The sequence below is a fragment of the Athene noctua genome, chromosome 3 (assembly GCF_965140245.1).
Source record: "Athene noctua chromosome 3, bAthNoc1.hap1.1, whole genome shotgun sequence".
NCBI lineage: Eukaryota > Metazoa > Chordata > Aves > Strigiformes > Strigidae > Athene > Athene noctua.
In genome coordinates this window covers 75,203,154-75,224,634 of record NC_134039.1, presented here as the reverse complement: position 1 = coordinate 75,224,634, position 21,481 = coordinate 75,203,154, and the positions used below count along the sequence as shown (strand labels likewise).

The 21,481-nt window shown below is 38.0% G+C and overlaps 1 protein-coding gene across 12 annotated transcripts in view; it reads left to right on the top strand.

Moving 5' to 3' along the window:
* Positions 1 to 21,481, top strand: part of MAGI2 (membrane associated guanylate kinase, WW and PDZ domain containing 2) — a 789,209-nt gene that overhangs the window by 715,109 nt on the left and 52,619 nt on the right. For all 12 annotated transcript variants that reach the window (XM_074903407.1, XM_074903401.1, XM_074903395.1 and 9 more), the window contains 4 exons: positions 4,464 to 4,649; positions 8,692 to 8,866; positions 12,010 to 12,250; positions 13,926 to 14,069. In XM_074903407.1, coding sequence (XP_074759508.1) covers positions 4,464 to 4,649; positions 8,692 to 8,866; positions 12,010 to 12,250; positions 13,926 to 14,069 — 746 coding nt within the window. The remainder of the gene's footprint in view (positions 1 to 4,463; positions 4,650 to 8,691; positions 8,867 to 12,009; positions 12,251 to 13,925; positions 14,070 to 21,481) is intronic.

Genomic DNA, 21,481 nt, shown 5'->3' with positions numbered 1-21,481 from the left:
TATCTATAGGACTGTATGTTTTATATACATATAAACTGTATCTCACTAATTTCCCGTATTTTCAACAGTTAAAAAAACCTGTATAAATCCCTGTTTACCGTAATATTTTTCATGGAGTCTCATTCATTGTGTAGTCAGAGAGTACTAAGAAATTAATTGTCCTGCAGAGGGGAAGCTTATTTTCTGTGCTCACTCTTAGTGTGAATAATGGGATTCTTGAAAAAAAAAAAAGGCACAAATCTAAGTATTTCTGTATAGCCTGCTAATATTAAATGCTGCTCAGGTAACTCCATGTTTTGAAATAAGTGGATAAAATTCTCTGCAGAGTCTAATCCATACACATGCTGCCACTGTTCAAAATGTACATATGTTTGGAGAGCAGCTTGTGGCAAATTCTTAAAAGAGGTGTGAATAGATTAGTAAAAATTTTTAAGGGCGAGTGGAATCATTTACCACCAGTCAAGTGATCTGGGACTTCCTATAAAAGGCTACATTATTAAATGATCTGCATATATAAAGATAAAGCACTGAAGATCCAATTTCAGAAAAAAAAAAAAAAAAAGATGTTTTAACAAAACCCTAATTGAATGCCAAACATGGGAGGTTTCTTCCCAAGAAGAGACCTGCGATGCTGGGAGAGACTGAAGAGCCGTGCAGCTCCGAGGTGTCCCTGTCCATGACCAGTGGCAGATAGGACAGCACCTACAGCACACAGGGACCTTCCCCAAACATCTCCTCAGCTTTCACAACAACTTTCTGTTTTAATCAGCCGTGGATTTACCCCTGTGAATCTGGCTAATCCCTTTTTTGAATCCTTTCATTCTTCTGGCCCTCCAGAAGGTTGCCACGCCTCCTCCAAGCTGCACGTAGTGAGTTCATGGACTACTCCTTTGAGCAGAGGCTCTTTTCTGCTTCTGACTGCCATGCTGTCTTTCTCTGAATCTTTGCAAGTTCACTGCTGTGATTTTTGGGATGAGGATACTGACACTATCAGCAATACTCAGACTTTAGGTGCACCATAGTAACTAGAAAACATTTTTTTCATTTACTATTCTTTTTCTAACTCTTAAAATTCCATTTACTGTTTTACTGAGTTTATGCTTATAGAGAAGTAGGCACACTTATTTCAAGATCTCTTGAGCGGTAATAATTAATTTAGGGCCTATCTCTGCTTAAGCTTGGCATTTTTTCCCTATGTACATCATCTTGCATTTCTTTTCATGAGATCTTCTCTGCCACTTCACTCAACCTACTTCGTACTGACAGTTTCACAGCTCTTCCACGCCTGTTTTAGATGTGACCTTCTGAATGATAAAAATTCTCCATTATGAAAATTCACAGTTCATTTCTACCTTTGTTCTTTATCTTTTACCTAATTAATCCCCAATGAGAGTAGCTCCTTCTTATCCCTTCACAGTAAGTATTTCACCACAAAAGGCTCTTAAAAATGTAAAAGTTTTCTAACACATTGTAACATGTTCATATTTTTTGTGAACAACCTGCACATTAGATAACCTGGACACTTTAGAAACACTCATGCTTGTAAATAAATCCCTAAAGAAATCCTCCCCTGTCAGGGCAGCAGCAGGGACCATGGTGGCCAGTATATTGTGGCTTAGGAGGAGACTCAAGCAGAGCTCCACTGAAGAGAGCAAGCAGAGACCAGAAACTCCTTGGGATGTTACTGGGAGAGAAGAAACCAGGATATAAACTTCTGCTCATATTATCTAGAAATACACAGTAACCAGCTTCTGCTGAATGGCTGTGAGTTTCATTAATAATTCACTGGATTTGCCCATAAAACCCTGATAGAGCATAGCAGCAGTCTCCTTTGCAGAATCTGATGGAGATTCGGGTTCCTTCTGCAAAAGCTTTCCACACCCCACTCTTGAGCAATAACATATGACCACACGTTGCACCAGTACAACCTCGAAGAGGAGCATTAAATCCTCAAAAACAAAGTGCAGCAGAAAAGGTACTTCAACAGACACGAGCTTTGTTCTGAAGGTCACCTACTGTTGATCCTTTCATAGCATGTCAGGAACAAGGGAGTGCAGTGATACCAACACATTTAGAGTAGATACCTTTATCGGGAAGGTGAAGGCCATTAGGCTTAAGAGGGGAAAAAAAGGAATACAAAGTTCCTCCTCTTTCTCCCTCCCTTCCCTTTTCTCTGATCTGGAGCAGAATTGGACTCTAATGGCTCTTCCACCTCCAGCTTTGATTTCAGCAGACATATCAAACATGCAGACATCTCAAACATGGAGACACCTCCTACATTATTTGTCAGGTGCAAGAAATCCAACAAAAATTGTTCCGGCAAATTAAAAGGACTTCTCACATACCCACCCCCCTCACTACTGAAATTATGTCTCTACTTAATTATTTAGGCTAGCAAAATCACCTTCTTTAGGGTTAGAAATGGCAAGTATGGGAATTTTAACTATGGCTTCTTGGCCATGATACTTCCCATTCTTTATTCCTACTAAATTTCTTGCTCTTTCATATAAGGCAGTCTCATTTTCAGATCTCCACTGATGTGTAGGACAGACATGGTAATTTCAGACAGATTTTTTTTATTACATATACCAGAAACAGGCATGTTGTAGTCTTAGCTTAAAAGATTTGTGGGGATGCTTTAAGAATTTACTTGATGCGAAAGGCTCTGGGTGAAAGTAAACTGTTTCAGAGCCAGGTTATTCTTTTACTTATTTACTTACTGATATGCATGAGTGGCAGTTATACATCTGCATCAAGAGCAAAACCACAAATTTTGTACAAAGTGTGGCTATTCATATTTAGTATATTTTAAAACATAGAAAGGTTTAAATGTTGTGACATAAATTAGATGCTTATTTCTTAAACAGCAAGGTATTTCTGAAGTACACTAGTTGTGTCCATATGACTAAAGCCATAATTTAATTTATATTCTTGCCTGAACTATAGTGGTAAAGCAGCATGAAGTGCAATGGCTTGCACTTCAGAGTACTCACTTATATTTTTAGTTCTCAGAAAATTAATTTTTAACACTGTAAACAACACTTGTGTCTGTACTAGAAACAAGTCATTTTGAGGTATGTGTATTGTGCCTTTGCATGAGATGTGCAATCTGTGTTTGTCACCACCACCTTCAGGGAATGTTTATCAGAGGGCTGAGAAATTTGTTTCGCAGTGGTGGCATATTCTGAACACGTGTCCTGTTAGAGCTTTGTTTTATATGAGCATTGATAGTCTAGATATTTCCCCCCCAAAAAATTAATATTTTCTTTCACCTTTTCCAAATTCTCTTTAGATACTAGAATTTTAATGACATATTATTAAAATTTAAACAAAAAAAAAACAAAAAAACAAAAAAAACCACCACCCTACAACCAAAAACCAACAACAAAAAACACCACACAAAAAACCTGGTTTTGAACACCAGTTGCAGGCGGATAGTGAAGCCGAGCAGCTTTGTGCTAAGTTTGCCAAGACTGAAGTATGGTATTGGAGAAGGATGCTCAGACATCATTAGGATATTAGCAGAATATATAGGCAAATTTAATTATGATAAATGTATTTATGAGTAGTAGACAGAAAGAAAAAGAACGTGTTCTTTGGGGATCCTAGACAGGGAGAATAGTCAGCTTTAGTATATGCATTTAGTTAAAAAGCAGAGAATAGGGAAGAAACACTGCAAGAAAGATCAAGAGTAGTATTTATAAAATTTAATGGAAAATGAGAGAAAAGACAGAACAAGAAAAGAGGTGAAGTACACAGAAAGGTGGAGAAACACAAAGAGCACAAGGAGAAGCAAAGTTGATCTGCAATATGTTGAGAATGTAGGGGTGTGTCTGTTTGATGTAGTAAATGTGTCTATGCACTCATAATTAACTATAAATTCACGCCAGCATGTATCTAATTAGAAAGCTGCACATCTCAATAAATCTTCAGTATAATTTCTGTTTATAAATTAACATATTTGAATGGAGTAGGAGAACAATTCAGTGACCTCTGGGCATTTTTAGTAATAAGATCTATTTGTATATAAAATAAATCATGTTTGTAGTGCCTCAATTGCAACATGCAAATAAAGAAATTCTCTAAACTAGGAAGTGGGAGGCAATTTATGACTACTACTTATTGTGCAAATTTATCCTTTTTGCTGTTTTAATGCCTTATTGTTCTCCTGATCTGTTTATCATCTTGTTATGTGCCAGGTTTGCAAACTAGCTGAACCATAAACTGATTTTTGACTTCATATATATATAACATGCATACATGCACATCTGGATTCTGAATTTTTAGTGAAAGCTGTACTGCGTTAATGCAAATGGCATTGTATAAGAACTTATATTCTCATATGTTTATACACAAGCTGTTTTTTAATTCATATAGAACTGTCTTCCAAATGAACTAATTTTCTTGTGAACATCACCACTCATTTCAGCATATGTTAACTGTGACTATTGTTCCTTGTCTAGCTGTACCCCATAAAATAGGCCGGATAATTGATGGAAGTCCTGCGGATCGCTGTGCAAAACTTAAAGTTGGAGACCGGATCTTAGCTGTGAATGGCCAGTCTATTATTAACATGCCTCACGCAGATATTGTGAAGCTAATTAAAGATGCAGGTCTCAGTGTAACTCTTCGCATCATTCCTCAGGAGGGTAAGTCAATGGCTCTTAAAAACAGGAAGAAAATTTTAAGTAGACGCCAATTAGCTTGAATTATGTCACTACTTGAAAGAACATCTTTTGTTTCCCTTTCTCATCTGTAACATACAGCACACCAAAATTACAGGCTTAGAACCAGCTCAAATACCTGTATTCCTGAAAATGTTTCTAGTTATGAAATGGCATTTGAAGCAAACTTGGAGAAAACTGAGAGAGAGCTGAGCACCAGAGAGTCAGTGTTAATGTCTTTTGGAAGAATCGTCTTCTACATGGCAAAGCATCCTACAAGAGAGCCAGGTTTTGAGTTTGTTCCCTTATATCCTGCTACAAACCAAACCCAAGTTTGTCAGTGAGACTCAAAAGAGACTGCAATGACTGTCACCAGGCATGTTCAGCTATCAGCTACCTGTGACAAAAAGTGATGTGAAGGAAGAGTTCAGATTTCATAGTTTCCTCCATGTATTTCACTAAAAATGCACAAGGCAGGAAAGAACTGAACCCTATATTATCTCATTTGCAAGGTGAGGATAAGGGGACAGAGTCATTATTCTGGTCATTACTTCACAGCTAATCAGTGAAGAAGTTTTGATGTTGGTTTCATGGGTTTAATGTTGATCTCAGAGCCATTTTTTACTTTAGTGATGTACTGTATTGGTGTGTGAATTGTACCATATTAATAAGACTGTGGCTTTGTACCTCAGCAACAAATACCATTAGAACTAGACATGCCACACAGCAAGTAATGTAATTACTTAATAATCCATGCTCCAGTTGCATGACCATCACCTTCTGGTGCTACATCCAGCAATGGGACAAGGAAATAGTCTGATGCTGGCCAGAGACTGCAACTGAGGAAGCTTACCTACTTTGTTAAATAAGTTCAGTGAACAGAAAAACACAAACATACACAAGTTCAGCATCCACACCAAAGAGCTGCTGTATATTCACTGGAGCTCAGTTTCACAAGCATCTACAAACAAGTGTGATGCTGCATGCAGTCCATGCAGCTTATGTTGGCCTCCCTGGTACCTGTATTAATGCATATGAGCAAATTGCTAATAGTTCAGTGTGAGAGATGGATACCATAAATTAGAAAGAAAGAAGAGGTGCATCTGAGATGCAGTGTTACAAGATGTTCTCAGGTGCTAGTGGTGAGAAATGATCTGTGCCCAAGGCATGGCTTCTCTGTGTGACACTGGACACCTCATTTGCCTTCTGATATTAGCTTCCCAGCTTATAAAATTAGGAAAAAATCTAATACTTGTGTAATGTACTTTCAGGTGAAGAATACCATATAAATGCAAAGCAGTTTTAGAAGCAGCTTATAATTTTAGTAGTTCATCCATAGTTATGAGAGTAATGTAGAAGTGAGGGACAGCATTCCCAATCTTTATCTCTGAAACTTTGCAATACAAAAGAGACTCACAGATGCAAAATGGGCAATTAAAGCCTAAAGCATAGTAATTACACAGGCAAGTATTGCTTATCCCTGCATGAGGAGTGTTTTAAGTGCAAATATACAAGCTTTTTTGACAATTAAGCCTAAACGGAAAAGATTTTTAATAAAGTAGCCGATTTTTTTTTAAATAATTATGAGCATAAATTAAATAAGTAGAGAGCCATTGGAAATGTGCAGTCATAGGGGACAAACATGTTAAATAATAAAAAATTAAATAATTCAAAATTCAAATTGGATTCAAATATAAAACTAGGCAAGATCTGGATTGTGCATAGCTATTGCTGTTTAGGGATGCTCAGCCATACGTGTGTCCATTCTGGATGCTTTGCACCACACCACACTGGTCTTACTCTGTTGCAAGCAGAAATAAAATGTAATGTGTACCTCTGCCGTTGATAATGCATGACCAATCACTTCTGCAGTGCTTTGTCCTCTTGTGGGTGAAGTCTCTCTCATTTATGCTTCTTAACAGGTAAATGATGAGCACACTTAACTGTGCCATGTGTCTGGAGAAATATATTCAATATGAGCTCAGTGCCAAATGTGTCTTCCCCCAAGTGCAGCAGGAAGCCTGAAGGGAGATCGGCATCCTTTATTTGTAACAAGGCTACGAGGCCACATTTCCTATCCCAGCCTCTCTGTCTTCTTGAATTTTATGTGTTTTGGCAAGAAGGACTCTGTTTTTCTCCAGTGTTCCTATGTGGAACTCTAGTCATTTGGCACAATACAGTGAAATAAAACATCAGTTTAGCTGGTTAGTCAGAATTTGTTGAGATTGGTTTTACTGTTCACAGTTCCCAAAGATTTAAAAAAGATAGAACACTCTTGTTGAGCTCAAAGACAGCAGGAGCTAACACAAGCACACCACTGTTTTAGCTTTTGTGACAACAGTCTGTCATCCTATAACAGTGGTAAAAGCAATAAAATCATTCATTCTCTCAAAGGAAAAGTTTTTTTCCAAAACAAAAAGTATTTCAAATATCTAGAAGCTATGCTAAGGCACGTGGAAGGCAGGGAGGTGATTTGGGACAGCCAGCATGGTTTCTCCAAGGGCAAGTCCTGCCTGACCACCTAGTGGCCTTCTGTGATGGAGTGACTACATCAGTGCACAAGGGAAGAGCTACGGATGTCATCTGTCTGGACTTCTGTAAGGCCTTTTACAAGGTCACCCACAACATCCTTCTCTCTACATTGGAGAGATATGGACTTGATGGGTGGACTGTTTGGTGGATGAGGAATTGGCTGGATGATCACATCCAGAGGGTAGAGGTCAACGGCTCAATGTCCAGAGGGAGATCAGTGATGAGTGGTGTCCCTCAGGGGTCCATACTGGGACCAGTACTGTTTAATATCTTCATCAATGTCATAGACAGTGGGATCAAGCACACTGTCAACAAGTTTGCAGACAACACCAAGCTGAGTGGTGTGGTTGACACACCTGAGGGACAGGATGGCATCCAGAGGGACCTGTACAATCTCAAGTGGGCCCATGTGAACATCATGAGGTTCAAGAAGACCAAGTGCAAGATCCTGCATACGGGTTGGGGCAACCCCCAGTATAAATACAGGCTGAGGGATGAAGGGATTGAGAGCAGCCCTATGGGGAAGGACATGGGGGTACTGATGAATGAAAGGTTAGACGTGAGCTGACAACGTGCGTTCACAGTCCAAAAGGCCAACCATATCCTGGGCTGCATCAAGAAAAGTGTGGCCAGCAGGTTGAGCGAGGTGATTCTGCCCCTCTACTCCACTCTGATGAGACCTCACCTAGAGTACTGTGTCCAGCTCTGGAGTCCTCAGCAAAGGGAAGACATGGAGGAGTGGCCACAGAAATGATCAGGGAGATGGAACACCTCTCCTATAAGGACAGGCTGAGAGAGTTGGGGTTGTTCAGCCTGGAGAAAAGGCAGCTCCAGGGAGACCTTATAGTGGCCTTTCAGTACTCAAAGGGAGCTTATAAGAAAGATGAGGACAAACGTATTAGTAGGGCCTGTTGCAATAGGACAAGGGGTAATAGCTTTAAACTAAAAGAAGACAGATTTAGACTAGATAAATGGAAGAATTTTTTTACATGAAAGTAGAGAAATGCTGGAACAAGGTTGCCCAGAGAGGTGGTAGATGCCTCATCCCTGGAAATATTGAAGTTCAGGTTGGATGGGGCTCTGAGCAACTTGATCTAGTTGAAGATGTCCCTGCTTACTGCAGGGGGGTTGGACTAGATGACCTTTAAAGGTCCTTTCCAACCCAAACTATTCTATGATTCTATGATCAGTCTTGCTAAGCTTTAAAAGAAAACATGAAACACAGAAGCAATTTGCCTTGTTCCGCTGGGTTTTAAATAATGGAGGTGTCAACCAGAGTTATAGAAGTGACCAGGATTTCAGAGTCCACAGACTATCAAAAGGAGCCCATTAGGTTCAGATGTCTTATAATCTAATTATAACCCAAGAGAGTAAAAACGACAAAGCATAAATTTTCGAAGGTAGTGTGTGACCAAAAATTAATATTGTCTACCTTTGCCTTTTATTAAATGCTGCACTGTGACAGGTCTTTAATCTCCAGCTTCCTATTGCACAGAGCTCAACAGCCCAGCCTCGGCCCCCAGCTCAGAGAAGCAGAGCCCCATGGCCCAGCAGCACAGCCCCATGGCCCAGCAGAGTCCCCTGGCACAACAGAGCCCTGTCGCCCAGCACAGCCCCATCGCCCAGCCACAGCCTCCACAGCCCCTCCAGCTGCAGGGACATGAAAACAGGTAAGAGCAGCTGCTCCAGCCTCTACCTCCTGTGAGGACCACAGGACACCCTTGCGCTGGTTTAGCGGCTGTGAGCCATCGCCTGTGGGGCTCCAACAAGCCATGGTCCTGTGGTTGTGCTCACAGAGCACGAGCTCTGCATGCCAGGGTGACCTGTAAGTCTTGTTCAGGTGTGAAACACACCATTATCAGTAAGAGTCTAGTCATCCTTCCTCAAACATCCGTCAGGATCATGTTTGCCAAGGAACTAAACACTGAAGTATTGCTTCCTAATAATTTCATTGCTAACATACTACTTTCTTATGTCACTACAACTTATAAAATATGGGTATATCAATATCTGATCATGAGGTGGCCTTTTTTTCATTATCTTACATGTCTTTTTTTTTTCTTCTTTTTGTCTATTAGAGTTCTGGTATCAGGAAGATGTTTTCATAACAAGTTTTATGTATGGTGTATCATTTTCCAGCCAATTTCTCATGTGTAACTTATGCATGTGCATTTACAGACTTGTCTGTGATGGAAATTAAATGGTAGGGGAGAGAAAATTTGTCATCATCTGTGTTAAAAGCTGTATATATAAAAAGCATGTTAGGCTGTGGGATAATACAACTTTCTGTGATCTACAATCAACACTAAGTCCTTGGATTAATTTTTGGCATGTTAAATGAGGCTGATTACATTGTCTTTGTATTAATCTTCAGTAACCAACATACCTCATCAAGACCCTCTTCCCCAATGGTGGTGGTTACAGATTTGCAACTTTTTCCTTCTGGAGATACTTGAGTTCAGTTGTGATTTAGACACTATGAACTCTGATTCTCCTTGCTTAACAGATGTAGCATTTTCACTGGCCCAAAATTATTTTTTCTCAATTAGTCACACTTGCAAAATTTCTTTGCCTTATAGTTCATTGAGTACTTTTTCCAAAAGTGATCACCTCTTAGGAGACACGTTTCTGACAAAATCCAGTGCAAAGCTTTCACAAAAGTCTCTCTGCACAGTTGTAAGTCAGTATTAAATGTCTGTTGAATTCTGAGTTTTCAGAGGGGACAAGTAAACTATATTAACTAAAGTTCCAGAAAGAAATTCTGTAATAGTTTTACTGAAAAACACAAACTATAATTGGTCATGTCATCATTTATGTATTCAGCAAAAATTACAATGCCTCCAACTGTAAATAAAAGCATCATCTTCTGGGATACACCTGTGGTCATATGTTGGAAACCTGCCAAAGGATGACTCTTATTCCAGAAAGAGGTCCATTATTGCTAGTTCATATAGCAACATTTTTCACTAGATTTTATGTCAGATTACAGCCACATATATTGTTTCTGTATGAAAATCATAATACTGTGAGATATTTAAAACTCTCATGAATACTAACTAGTATTTTTACTTCCAATATTAATAAGGCTCAGTATCACCGTAAGCCTGTTCTCCGTCTTCTTTTTACAGGATCATGATACTGAGTAAAGAAAGTAAGAGGATTGCATGTATTATGCATGTATTATGCAGGTCTTATTATAGATGCCATGTACAGGTTTTAAAAGAACATGTGGCAGCAGACTATTTTCATCTTCTCAGAAAAGCCAAAGCGAAATAGTTCTGATATTTTTGTGTCTGGTTAGACATTCAGCTAATTAAAGCCAGTGTGTAGGAAGATTTGCCGTAATGTTACTGTAATTATATTAATAATGAAGTTTTGAAACGTATCTGAAACATTTTGAAATGTTTAGATTATTTAGTTTATCTTTTAATATGTAAATTAACATGATCAAAACCAATGTTTTCTTTTTTCAGAATTTAATTTTTTTAAATTAATAAGTACATTTCAAAATCCCTTCCACAATTTATATGTGTCCATGTATCTGCAAGTGTACATGTACATACATGGTCACTTCATCAACTGAAAACTTCCAGACCATTAATAAAGCAGAGTTAGAACTGTATATTTCCTGTATAGGAAAAAAATATTTCCTTTGGCACCTAGGGGAGAGTGTAAATACAACCACTATGTGAAAATATTTGTTAAATCTAACTCAAACCACTATTACAGAATTACCTTGCTAAAAAGGTTTGGGACATCCTTTGTGTCCATTCAGCATGTTACATGGCTGAGGTATGGAGGTGTGCAGTGAGAAATATTCCTTACTTCACCCTGAATTGTGAAATGCCATTATGCACTAGTAAGGCAGCCATGATTTCCATCTGAGTAAATTAATAACTAGTCACTGTACTACAGAAAGTCATATTTGCTTTGAAATGTTAGATCTCATCTTCCTGTAGCCAGTTACCAATTAAAGCAATATTTTACTTCTTATTAATTCCTCATTAGCTAGATTTGTTTTCCTTTCACCCTATTACCTTTGTGCATAACTACTGATATGACCTGCTGCAGACTTGTAGCCAGATAGTATTGTAGGGAATGTGTAATAATAATATTCACTATATTAATAGATGATATATCAAAGAATATCTTTCATTAAAAAGATAACATCTATTACAAAGAGTGTATCCTTGTTTAACTTTAAGAAGCTCACAATAATAATAGTTTATGTCAATGAAGCAGAGGGGCTATGAAATGTCGGCACTGATCTTCCATTTACTCTATAGAAATATTAATTTGAGAAAAAAGCACTTTACAAACTCACTGCATTATTTTATAGTGAGTATTGTGGGGATTTTCACATGCAGTTTCATCTTCCAAGTAGGCAAGATAAGTAGGAATCAAGATGCTTTTCCTGTTCATTGGCCAGATTGGATGAGGCTTTGAGCAACCTGGGCTAGTGGAAGGTGTCCCTGCCCATGCAGGGGAGTTGGAACTAGATGATCTTTAAGGTCCCTTCCAACCCAAACCATTCTATGGTTCTATGATCTCTGTCCCTTTGAGCCTAATCCTGATCCCACTGATACAAGTCGAAAAATTGCACAGATGGAAAATTGCTTATGTCCATGTTTCAAAAGCACTCACTGTTTTTGAATGCCTCGCTATTTACCCCCAAAGGTTTTACTTGTCTGTGAAAACTCATTTTATGCAATTTTGCAGTCAGGCAGTTTGCTTTCGCTCCTCAGTATTGCATGTAATGCATATTCTTAAGGTTTTGACGCTTTCTGGAACTAAGTCATTTTGCCTTTCTCAGTTATAGGTCAGAAGTAAAAGCCAGACAGGATGTGAAGCCTGATATCCGGCAACCTCCATTTACAGACTACAGGCAGTCCTCAACAGACTACCGACAGCCTCCACTGGACTACAGGCATCCTCCAGTGATGGATTACCAGCAGCCACCACCTCTCGACTACAGGCAGCCACCCTTAATAGATTACAGGCAGCATTCGCCCGACACCAGGCAGTACCCTCTGTCAGAGTACAGGCAGCCCCAGGTACAAGCTGAAATACTTAGAGCACTCCTAAACGGAAAGCATTAGGGTCTGTAGGGAGAGATCATGTATACTGGTAGAAAAGGTGACATTATAGAAAAAAAAGGCACTTTTATTGTATTTACTCTGAGATACTATTTCTCCATAGAGGAAATTACTTCAAAACCGTTAATGTTAATGAAGAGCTATGTGATCTGTCAAATAGCACTACATTTATAATTATGTGACTATAATGTTAAATAAACACTATTTTTAAGGTACTGGAGAATTAAAATAAAATTTCTAAGATAAGATGCCTTTGCGTCAGCATAGAAATATTTGTAGTCCTAGGAACATAATACAGTTGTCACCAGTGGACGTACTTAGGTCAGACTGCATTTCTACAGCATTATTGAAAATGAAGATTTTACCTAATCCAAATACATACATAAATAAATAAATGTGAATCCTGAGTAATAAAATTATATTTCTGTTGGTAATAGTCTGGATGAGGAGAAACTAGCTTTTGCAACTGATTTCTTTGACATCAGGCATGATCTTACAAATTCAAAGAAAAAAACCTTATACAATGAGTTATGTTACCTTGGACAAGACTCTGCTGATGAGAAATATTTACTGACAGCTGTGAAGGTTTGAGAATTTAGCCCAAAGTTCAGACTTTCAAAAAAAATCTGCCTTTCTCCTTACATGAAGGCAGACAAAAATAGAGGTCAGAAAAATAAATAAGAGAATGTAAACTTCTAGACTCTATATGCTGAACCATATATAGATGGTTTCTATGTCCATATTTTTAAAGCCAGACACATAAACCATATCAATGAAAATACCCAAAGTCTTAAATGGGATCCAAAGAACCCTCTGCAAATTTTATGCATTTTAGTATCTAAATAGCAAATCCATATCCCCATGCACATACCCTATAAGATGCTTTTTAGCACTTAGAGAGATGCTCGGACCACCTGTTTCTCACTATCTCCATTTTATAACCACTGATCTACACAACCCAAGCTTGCTCTTTTTTTCTCCTGATTCTATGGCTCTTGCACTCTTGGTTGCCAATGGATCAGAAGCAGCAGAGCAAGTTCCCACCCAGACGTCTCTACAGGGCTTGTAGTTAGGGTCCATCAAGGAAAAACTGGAAAGATGAATCTCAGTCTCTGCAAGACACAGAAAGGGTAAAACTCAAATCTCCTACTTCTCACCTCTTCCTGAAAGTGATGAGAGTTGCTGTACTTTGTGACTCCAAGCAGTCCAGCTGATCATGTTAAGTTCTGCTGGGAATTTAGTAGGTGTCTCTCAATTTTTATTTGTGATGATGCTCATGCAGGAACTGCCTGCTATCTCACTTGCCAGATCAGCACTTTATGCATAGACATAAACAGTGATACCATAACAGTATTGAGGTTGAACATGGAAACCACCTAGAGAGCTTTTGGTACCAGGCATCTGCTGAAAGATGCCCTTTCAGGGTAGTTTAGCCTTAGGCATTTACATTTTGCTAAAGTCTCTTTTCAGAAGTGGCCAGAGTCTGTCAGTGCAGAAGTATACTTTGAAGGTCTCTTTGCTTATATCAGTTGGGTAGATCCACTTCTGAAGAAATGTATTTTAAAGTTTTCTTGAATGCATACCATGACGTTCATATGGTTAATTGTCATTCATTTTGTATTTGTCTATACAGGACTTTGATTATTTTACCGTTGATTTGGAGAAAGGAGCCAAAGGTTTTGGGTTTAGCATTCGAGGAGGAAGGGAGTACAAAATGGATTTGTATGTGTTGCGGTTAGCAGAAGATGGACCAGCAATAAGAAATGGAAGGATGAGGGTAAGTAAAATCCATTGTAACAATTTTTTTTTTTCAATATTTACAGCTGTTTGGTTATGGGGTCAAAGAGAAAGCTTTTTTTTCATCTCTGATCAGGTTTTAAAGAACCAATGCTAAATACCTCTTATAATATAAATTGTTATGTAGGAGTTCAGGAAATTAGTTGAAACATATACTAGGGCTGCGTAGTTTCTGTGTGGAATAAATATATTACTTCTTGTTGATAATAGCTTTTTCTGTATTATACATTTTTCTCCTTATTCCTTCACTCATATCTAAGCAACTTAACCTCTGACAAAAAGTTTGCTGTTTCTTTGATAATAATAATATCATAGTTAACAGTTATGTCTCTAATCACAAAAGCAGAATGATAGCTACATGACACTTATTGGATAACTATGAAAACTAAGACCTGGTCTGTGTTATTTTACTAATTTAACAAAGTTGCCTTCATAGGATTTGCTAAGTTTGTTTATTGATGTTAGTGAATCTTGCTTGTAGGGATCAGTTTTCACTATTTGTCTGCATAGGTCTTAGTGAATTTGAGTCCTGTATTGGTAGATCTCATAATACTACATCCAGAAACTAAATCTAAAAGCATTCACTTAAGAAATTCCATTATAAAAAATATACATATTCTGTGTAGAAAAATAACCTGATCAAAAATAGATAGTTAGTCTGTCCAGCTGTGCCAAAGAGGAGGTCAAGAAGGGTTGCTGATTCCTTGCAGAAGGAGGTCATCAACAGTTGTTGATACATTGCAGAACAGTGAGTACACAAAAAGGGGAAGAGAATATAGTTGAAAAAGACTATCAAGAGTCAGCATAAAAGAATTGTTTATCTATCTAATTAGTGCAGCCTTGTTGAACCAATATTTAATTATAAAGATGGGCAATGGAAATTGTGTTCTGTACAGTAATAGCAGATTTTGCAAATGTCATGGTTGTTACACAGATTCTGTTCCACAGTCCTAACAACCTCATCAAGTTTGACTTCATGCTGAAAGAACATTGTCATTGGTCTAAATATACAATCAATCAGAAACTTTCTATATATAAATCAGGAATTTTAGTACGCTTCAGATCATTCTTAACTTGGCCACTTTACAGAACTGTAGAATTCAGTTAGTACTCAGTCATCCCATGTAGTGCCAACCCCTGGCACTGGGAGCTTGCAGTGGCATAAGCAAGTCCCTGTGATGAGGAAGCCAGTGGGGCTAGCAGTCAGGAAACTGGTAACTGAGAAATACTTCCACAATATTTGTTGTGCGAAATATTGGTGAATTCATGCTGCAGCTAGAAGTTTAACTTAAGAATATTTTCTCTGGTTAGTGTTTTTATTCTTTCTTTTACTGTAGCACTACCACAATCAGTTACTCTTAATGAAAAGCCATAAACAAGATGTACATTAGCAGCCATACTGTGATTAAAGATGGGGGGAAAGTTGTGCTTTTAATAAGCTCTGGAATCACATATTTGGAAACATATGCCTAAGGCAACAGAACAACTCTTTGGAGAGGGATCATATCAAATAATAACTTGTATTAGGCAGAAAACTAACCTATTAAAATCTGTGCATCTTTTGAACAAACTAGTACCACAGAATAAAGCTAGACTATCCATGCTGTGAAGAGTCTAAATATAAAATGTAACACAAACACACAGCTTTTTTCAATTTCATTAGGAAAAGTGCAGTATCTGATAACGGAAAATGTTAATATATTTTCTAAAATAACTTTTTTTAAAGCTTTTTTGGTGATGTGGCCACAATACACAGCCGAGTGTTATTCTGTTCAGATAGTTGTAATTGGGTTTTTTATCCACCTTAAAACTGTCATTCTTTGGAATCGGTTTTACCCTCCAGCCTTGCCAGAGTCTTGTGTTGTATTCTCCTGTTTAACAGCCATTTTAACCTGACAGTCACAAATGGGTTTGGAACTTGCAAGACTTTTATCTCTAGTGACCTGTAACTGATGGACAACAGAAGCTCAGGAAAGAGCTTCTTCAAAATAAAAATCGAAAAACAAAACAAAAAATAGTAATTGCTGAGAGGAATACAGTGTATAGGAAGATGAGCAAAGGAAGCAGGGTTCTGTACCTATATCTCCTTTCCTAAGTTTACATGTGCTGTTAATAATTCAGGTTCATTCCCATGTCTTGCCTGGGACAATCAGCCTGCTTGCTGCAGTTCCGTATCCCTCTCTATAGCAAAATATGCAAAAATCTGTTTAGTGCTCTCACTTCACATACCATTGTCTTTAAAGATCAGATTCTCTGATCCTAGGTTTTCAGCACTGGAGGTAGTAAACCATGCTTATGTGGTAGGATCTTATCAGGAGCATTTGCCAAATAATAGTTCTCCTCATGATCTACTTATCTCCATTATTGTTTTGCTGCCTGTTTCCTCCTCCTTGAACAGCCTTCTTTGATTTAACTGAAGCCTTACAGAGAATGTGAAGCAGATAACAGAAAGTGCAGATCATGTTTCTAGAAAAAAATAATGCACGTAGCTCCACTGTTATTCCCACTCACCAACCAAGAGAAGAAAAATCAAACCAGCTAAGCTGTTGAAAAAAATAGATCATATAATGAAACATGTTACCTGTAAAGCATTTAGATGTAATAATAAACATATTCCACAAATAACATTTTTTTGTCGATCTAGTTAGAGCCAGCAAAAGCCCTGATAAAGGCACATTCATATTGATATAAATCTCCCTACTATATGGAAATAAATAAAAGAACATAAAGCACTTTAAAGTAATAGAGCTACATCTATACTAGTGGGTTTATAAATTCGTATAATTGAAACAATGCAATATCTTACTGAAGATAGCTTCAGACAGGCAAATCAAAGTCTTCATGTTTTACTCTGTTAGTGGGCACTGAGAAACCATAGTGGTAGGATGAGTCCAACAGGTATATTCCATTTGGACACGTGTTAAAAAATCTGAAAGTCCATCAGCACACATTCAATAGATTCTGAGGTCTAAATACATGCAAAAGTGTTATGCATTACAGATGCAGAGTATAAATTTAAAGAAGTAAAAGCTGAGATTATAGGAAATCAGATGTAAATAAAGAACTGGTATGGAACTACCTCTTGTAAAAGAAAATAGAGTATATCCATTATTGAGGAAGGTAAGGACGAAAGGAATACAATATACCAATAATAGGAGCAAAGAGAAATTGAACACAAAAGCAATGATGAAACAACATGAAGAAAGTGCCACCAAAATCAGGGCATCCTTATGACACTTTCAATTTGATCTTCAGGCTTTTATGAACTCCAGTGAAGCTTGGGAGCAGCTGAGAGAACAGAGTCATAGAGTGCGTACTGGAAGTGATGGTCTTCCACTGGCCCTGCCAGTACTATCTGGATTTGAAAAGATTGATGGAAGGGGGGAAAAGGTTTAATGAAGTTTGTTATCACATCACCATTTCCAATCAGAAGTCCTGGTCTTCCCACTGGGAATGACATGCTAGGCACTTTGTGTTCTTATTGGAAAGAAATCCACGGAGGAGCACTCCATTTTAGGATTTCAAGACCTAAAATAGTTTTTAATTGCCTTTCACGAGTCATGGAGTTTTCTGCTTTCATTTTCTGTGGAATTGTTCTGGGAACCAGAAGGGTGGAAGACCAGTGAGTTGATGTCATACAGAGTTCATCAATCTCACCAGCATATTTCTTTTCTACTCAAGGACCCTTTGTGCCAACCTATATAGACACTGCATTATGTCTTAAGGTTTGAAAAATTATTACCTGAAAAACAACTTTAAAACTTTCATGGACTTATTACACTGTTCTTGGTCACAGCACTTTTACACGCACTGAGACTTTTATTCAGGCTCATAGACTCTGCTTCAGCAAAAAGCCCAAGCATACATTCTAGTTTAACTTGGATTCATCTGTCACAAGACATGGGTAGTAAATGTCCATCAAAGGAGCCAGAAGTCTACAAAAGAAGTGTTTCTTCACATGCATCCTCTGCCTGCATGGTTGGTAAACTATTCTCAACCAGTGTTGGAGAGCCACAGCATAACCATGTAACTTCATATAAAACATGCCAGATCATATATCACAATTAACTTTGGCAGGATTTTACTGAAATTCATGGATAAGACATATGAAGATTCCTTGCAGAAGACCTCTGTAGGGGTAACCTCATCACTACACTGGAATCAAATACAGACCCCTCTTAATTCTGACAGCTGAGCAGAGAGAAAGCTACAAGATTGAATTCTGAAAAGCCTGCCACAGCAAAGTTTTACAGAACTTGAAACATGTGGCTCAAAATACCTCCAGTAAACTAAGTGAATTTTCATAAAGAGCAAGATATCTTACAAATTAGGTGTAACAAAGAAAAGTTTCATTAGATCTAAGGAAAAAACTACAAAAGAAAACACAGCTATCCAAAACCTTATATGACAGACAGATTCACTGAGAGCTCTGAGTTGTAAAAATTTATCTCCACCCTCCTTTCTTCTTCAGAATGAGGGAGTATTAGAAATATAAGACTCTGTCCACACCATAGCAAAAAAGGACTGAATAGGACTATGTCTGTGGTCTGTAAGACAAGGATGTATTAAAAGAACCATGAGAAAAGTGTGGAGAATTATTATTGCCTTTGATATCTTATCCCAAACGGGCAGAGGTCTGAGCACATCAAGACTCCATTTTTCAAGTAATCTTAACATCAGGGAAAAAATTTGAAACCAGTTGGTGATGACAATATTAAAAAATAAAAATGCAAGGCCTAGTCTCAGAGCAGAGCAAGAATAAGACGCACACGCTATCAGTGATAGTAGTATTGAGTTGAATCAGTCACCAGAGATGAGGGACGTAACAGCCAATCCCCCCAGCCTTTGAAGATTCAAACACTACTAGCAACAATTTTGCAGGTCTATTTAGATAAGGCTCATAACTTATTCTTGTCTCATGCTGAGGACAATGATCAGCAGAGTTCTGCCTGCAGATCTCTATCCCTTCTTGTCTTAGAGATGAGGAACTCCTGACTGCTCTCAGGAGAATTGTTAAGGATGGTCATAGTGTTTGCTAGACATGTGAGATATGATCAACAGATCTCTTACTGCCTTGAATGGTATCTCCTCCAGTCAGCATGTTTATTGAAACCAGCATCAAAGAGCCTGTGACTGCAGGCTATAAAGATACACAGTATCTTGCACAAATGGGTTTAGTGAATGTGAAATTAATGAAGAATGAGGGCGAAATGTGCCTTTTTATACATGCTGTTCATCTGTGTCATTTTGTCACTTTGTGAGTTACATCCTTTTTTTCAGATCTTCCACAAAAGTTATACTTCTCATCTCTGACATTTCTTGTTTCATTGTCTTGTCAACTCATTTTTCTCAGTCCACATACACCAGTTAGCCCTATCTCTAGCTTCCTTGTATCTCTTAGTACTATATTACTTTTCTCATTCTTTCATAGATTTTTCTTACATATTTGCAGAACAGACATCTGAAACACAGGCACTGCAGAATTTTATATATTTCATGCTTTACAGTCCTCCTCTGACTCTTCAATCCTTTTTCCTGTTTGTTGCTTTCCCTGCGGTCTGTGCCCCTCTCTTTGTTTCAGTTGTACACAGTTGGAGATAAAAATAGGCACAAGGGACAGGAAGCTCCTACAGTGTCAGTTAAGAGCTTCTGTGTTTTTTCATAGGGATCTGTGTGGCCTTGCTTGGTCTGTTCTAGCTTGCCAAGTGAGCAGCACAGTGGGACTCACAACAATAAAAACCTACGCCGCACAATTTGTATATTTCGTCCTTTCCTATGATAGCAGAGTTCACACCAACCTTATTTATGGTTATTCAAGAAACTTCATCCACCTACACCAAGAATTATTCCTAGCAAAAAGGGAGAATTCAGTATTCAAGAGCCAAGGGTGGAAAAAAAAAAGCAGGCAGACAAGAGGGAGTCTGTCTCTTATTTGGAAGGAAACAACTAAATTTTCTAATCATGGAAGGCATAAGCATTACATTTGAAACTGTTATCAAAACCAATGTATGAGCATTCAACAGCAGTTAGTGTCCTAAATACAAGGACAGGCAACTTCTGGTTTTTCTTCTGACGACTTGTGCATTCATGTTTGCAATAAGAGGGACAGAGTCTATGAAACTCATAACCTGTTATTGATGCCCTCTCTTGAGCCGTAGGAGACATAATTTTAAGTCCCCTTTGAAAAGCCTAGTGGCCAGGCTTCTAAACAGTAGTGTCATGTAATAGTTGGCTATTGCTAACTATGTGTCCCAGAGAAATTAATCAGGATCAAGAGTAACTCTTCAGGCTTCTCAAAGGAATAGGCAATACAGGTAGCTATCTACCTGAACTCTGTAAATGCTGTATAACAGTGGAGTTTCACAAGGGAATATAAACCTATCTCTGCAGAGCAGGACACTCCCAAATGTCTCAAATCAGGCACCCAGAAATCACTTGAGATATGCTGTGTTCAGTGGATAGATAGGCAGAGCTGGGAACTAGGCAAAATTTAGAGCAGCTTTATTTAATTATGTCCCTACAGTATTCAGAAATGCTTTTATACCACTCAAAGCAGAAGTCTTTCTCTTTTGTGTTCATCATGGGTTTTTTCCATTTGAGCTTTCTTGATTGCTTGTTGTTGCACACATTTAGCTTAGTGTTCATCTAGTCACTTTATCACTGTATCAATTTTTAGCAGACCTTGATTTCTATGTTTTTAAAAGATCAAAATCATCCATTTCCACCAATTAAGGAATCATTCCCTCTATGAGTCTTGAACATAATACAGCTTCCACAGACACCTCTTTTAAGTCCATATTATCATCTTCAAAGTACTCTCATTCTTTTTAAAATGTATTTTTAGTAGGTGTTGTCTTGCATCTCAGAGAAGACAAAATCCAAGCAGAAATGTCTGGGCTGCCACATATACTGTTTTGTTCTGCTCTTCATGAATTACTGCTATATTTCTTCAGTCCCTCCAGAACAGAGTCTTTTCAGGGTTATCTTAGCTTTTTGTAGTCCTATTGCCAAAGGAAAGGGGTAAATATGAAAAAGCACTGATTATCAACAGGACATTGTTTCCTGTCAGAGACCGCCCAATTAAAGCTCAAAATAATTTCTTACTCTACAGTAAATGGAAATCTTTAAGAGTATGTTGCTGTGCAGACACCACAATTTGCACTCTCTCCCCACTGGTATAGAACCTCTCCTAGATTTCTTGTTAATGAAGAATAGAGCATCTGTTTGAGATACTCCATCATTGATTAGCCTCACATTAAAGAGTTATTTTCTACAGTCTGCAGTGGAATACACCTGAGGTTGCAGCCAGTAAGTACAGTAAAGCAAGAAGTAGCTCAGCTCATCTTGACAGTGATTAGAGAAAAAAGTATTAAAAATAGGAGGCAAGCAGCT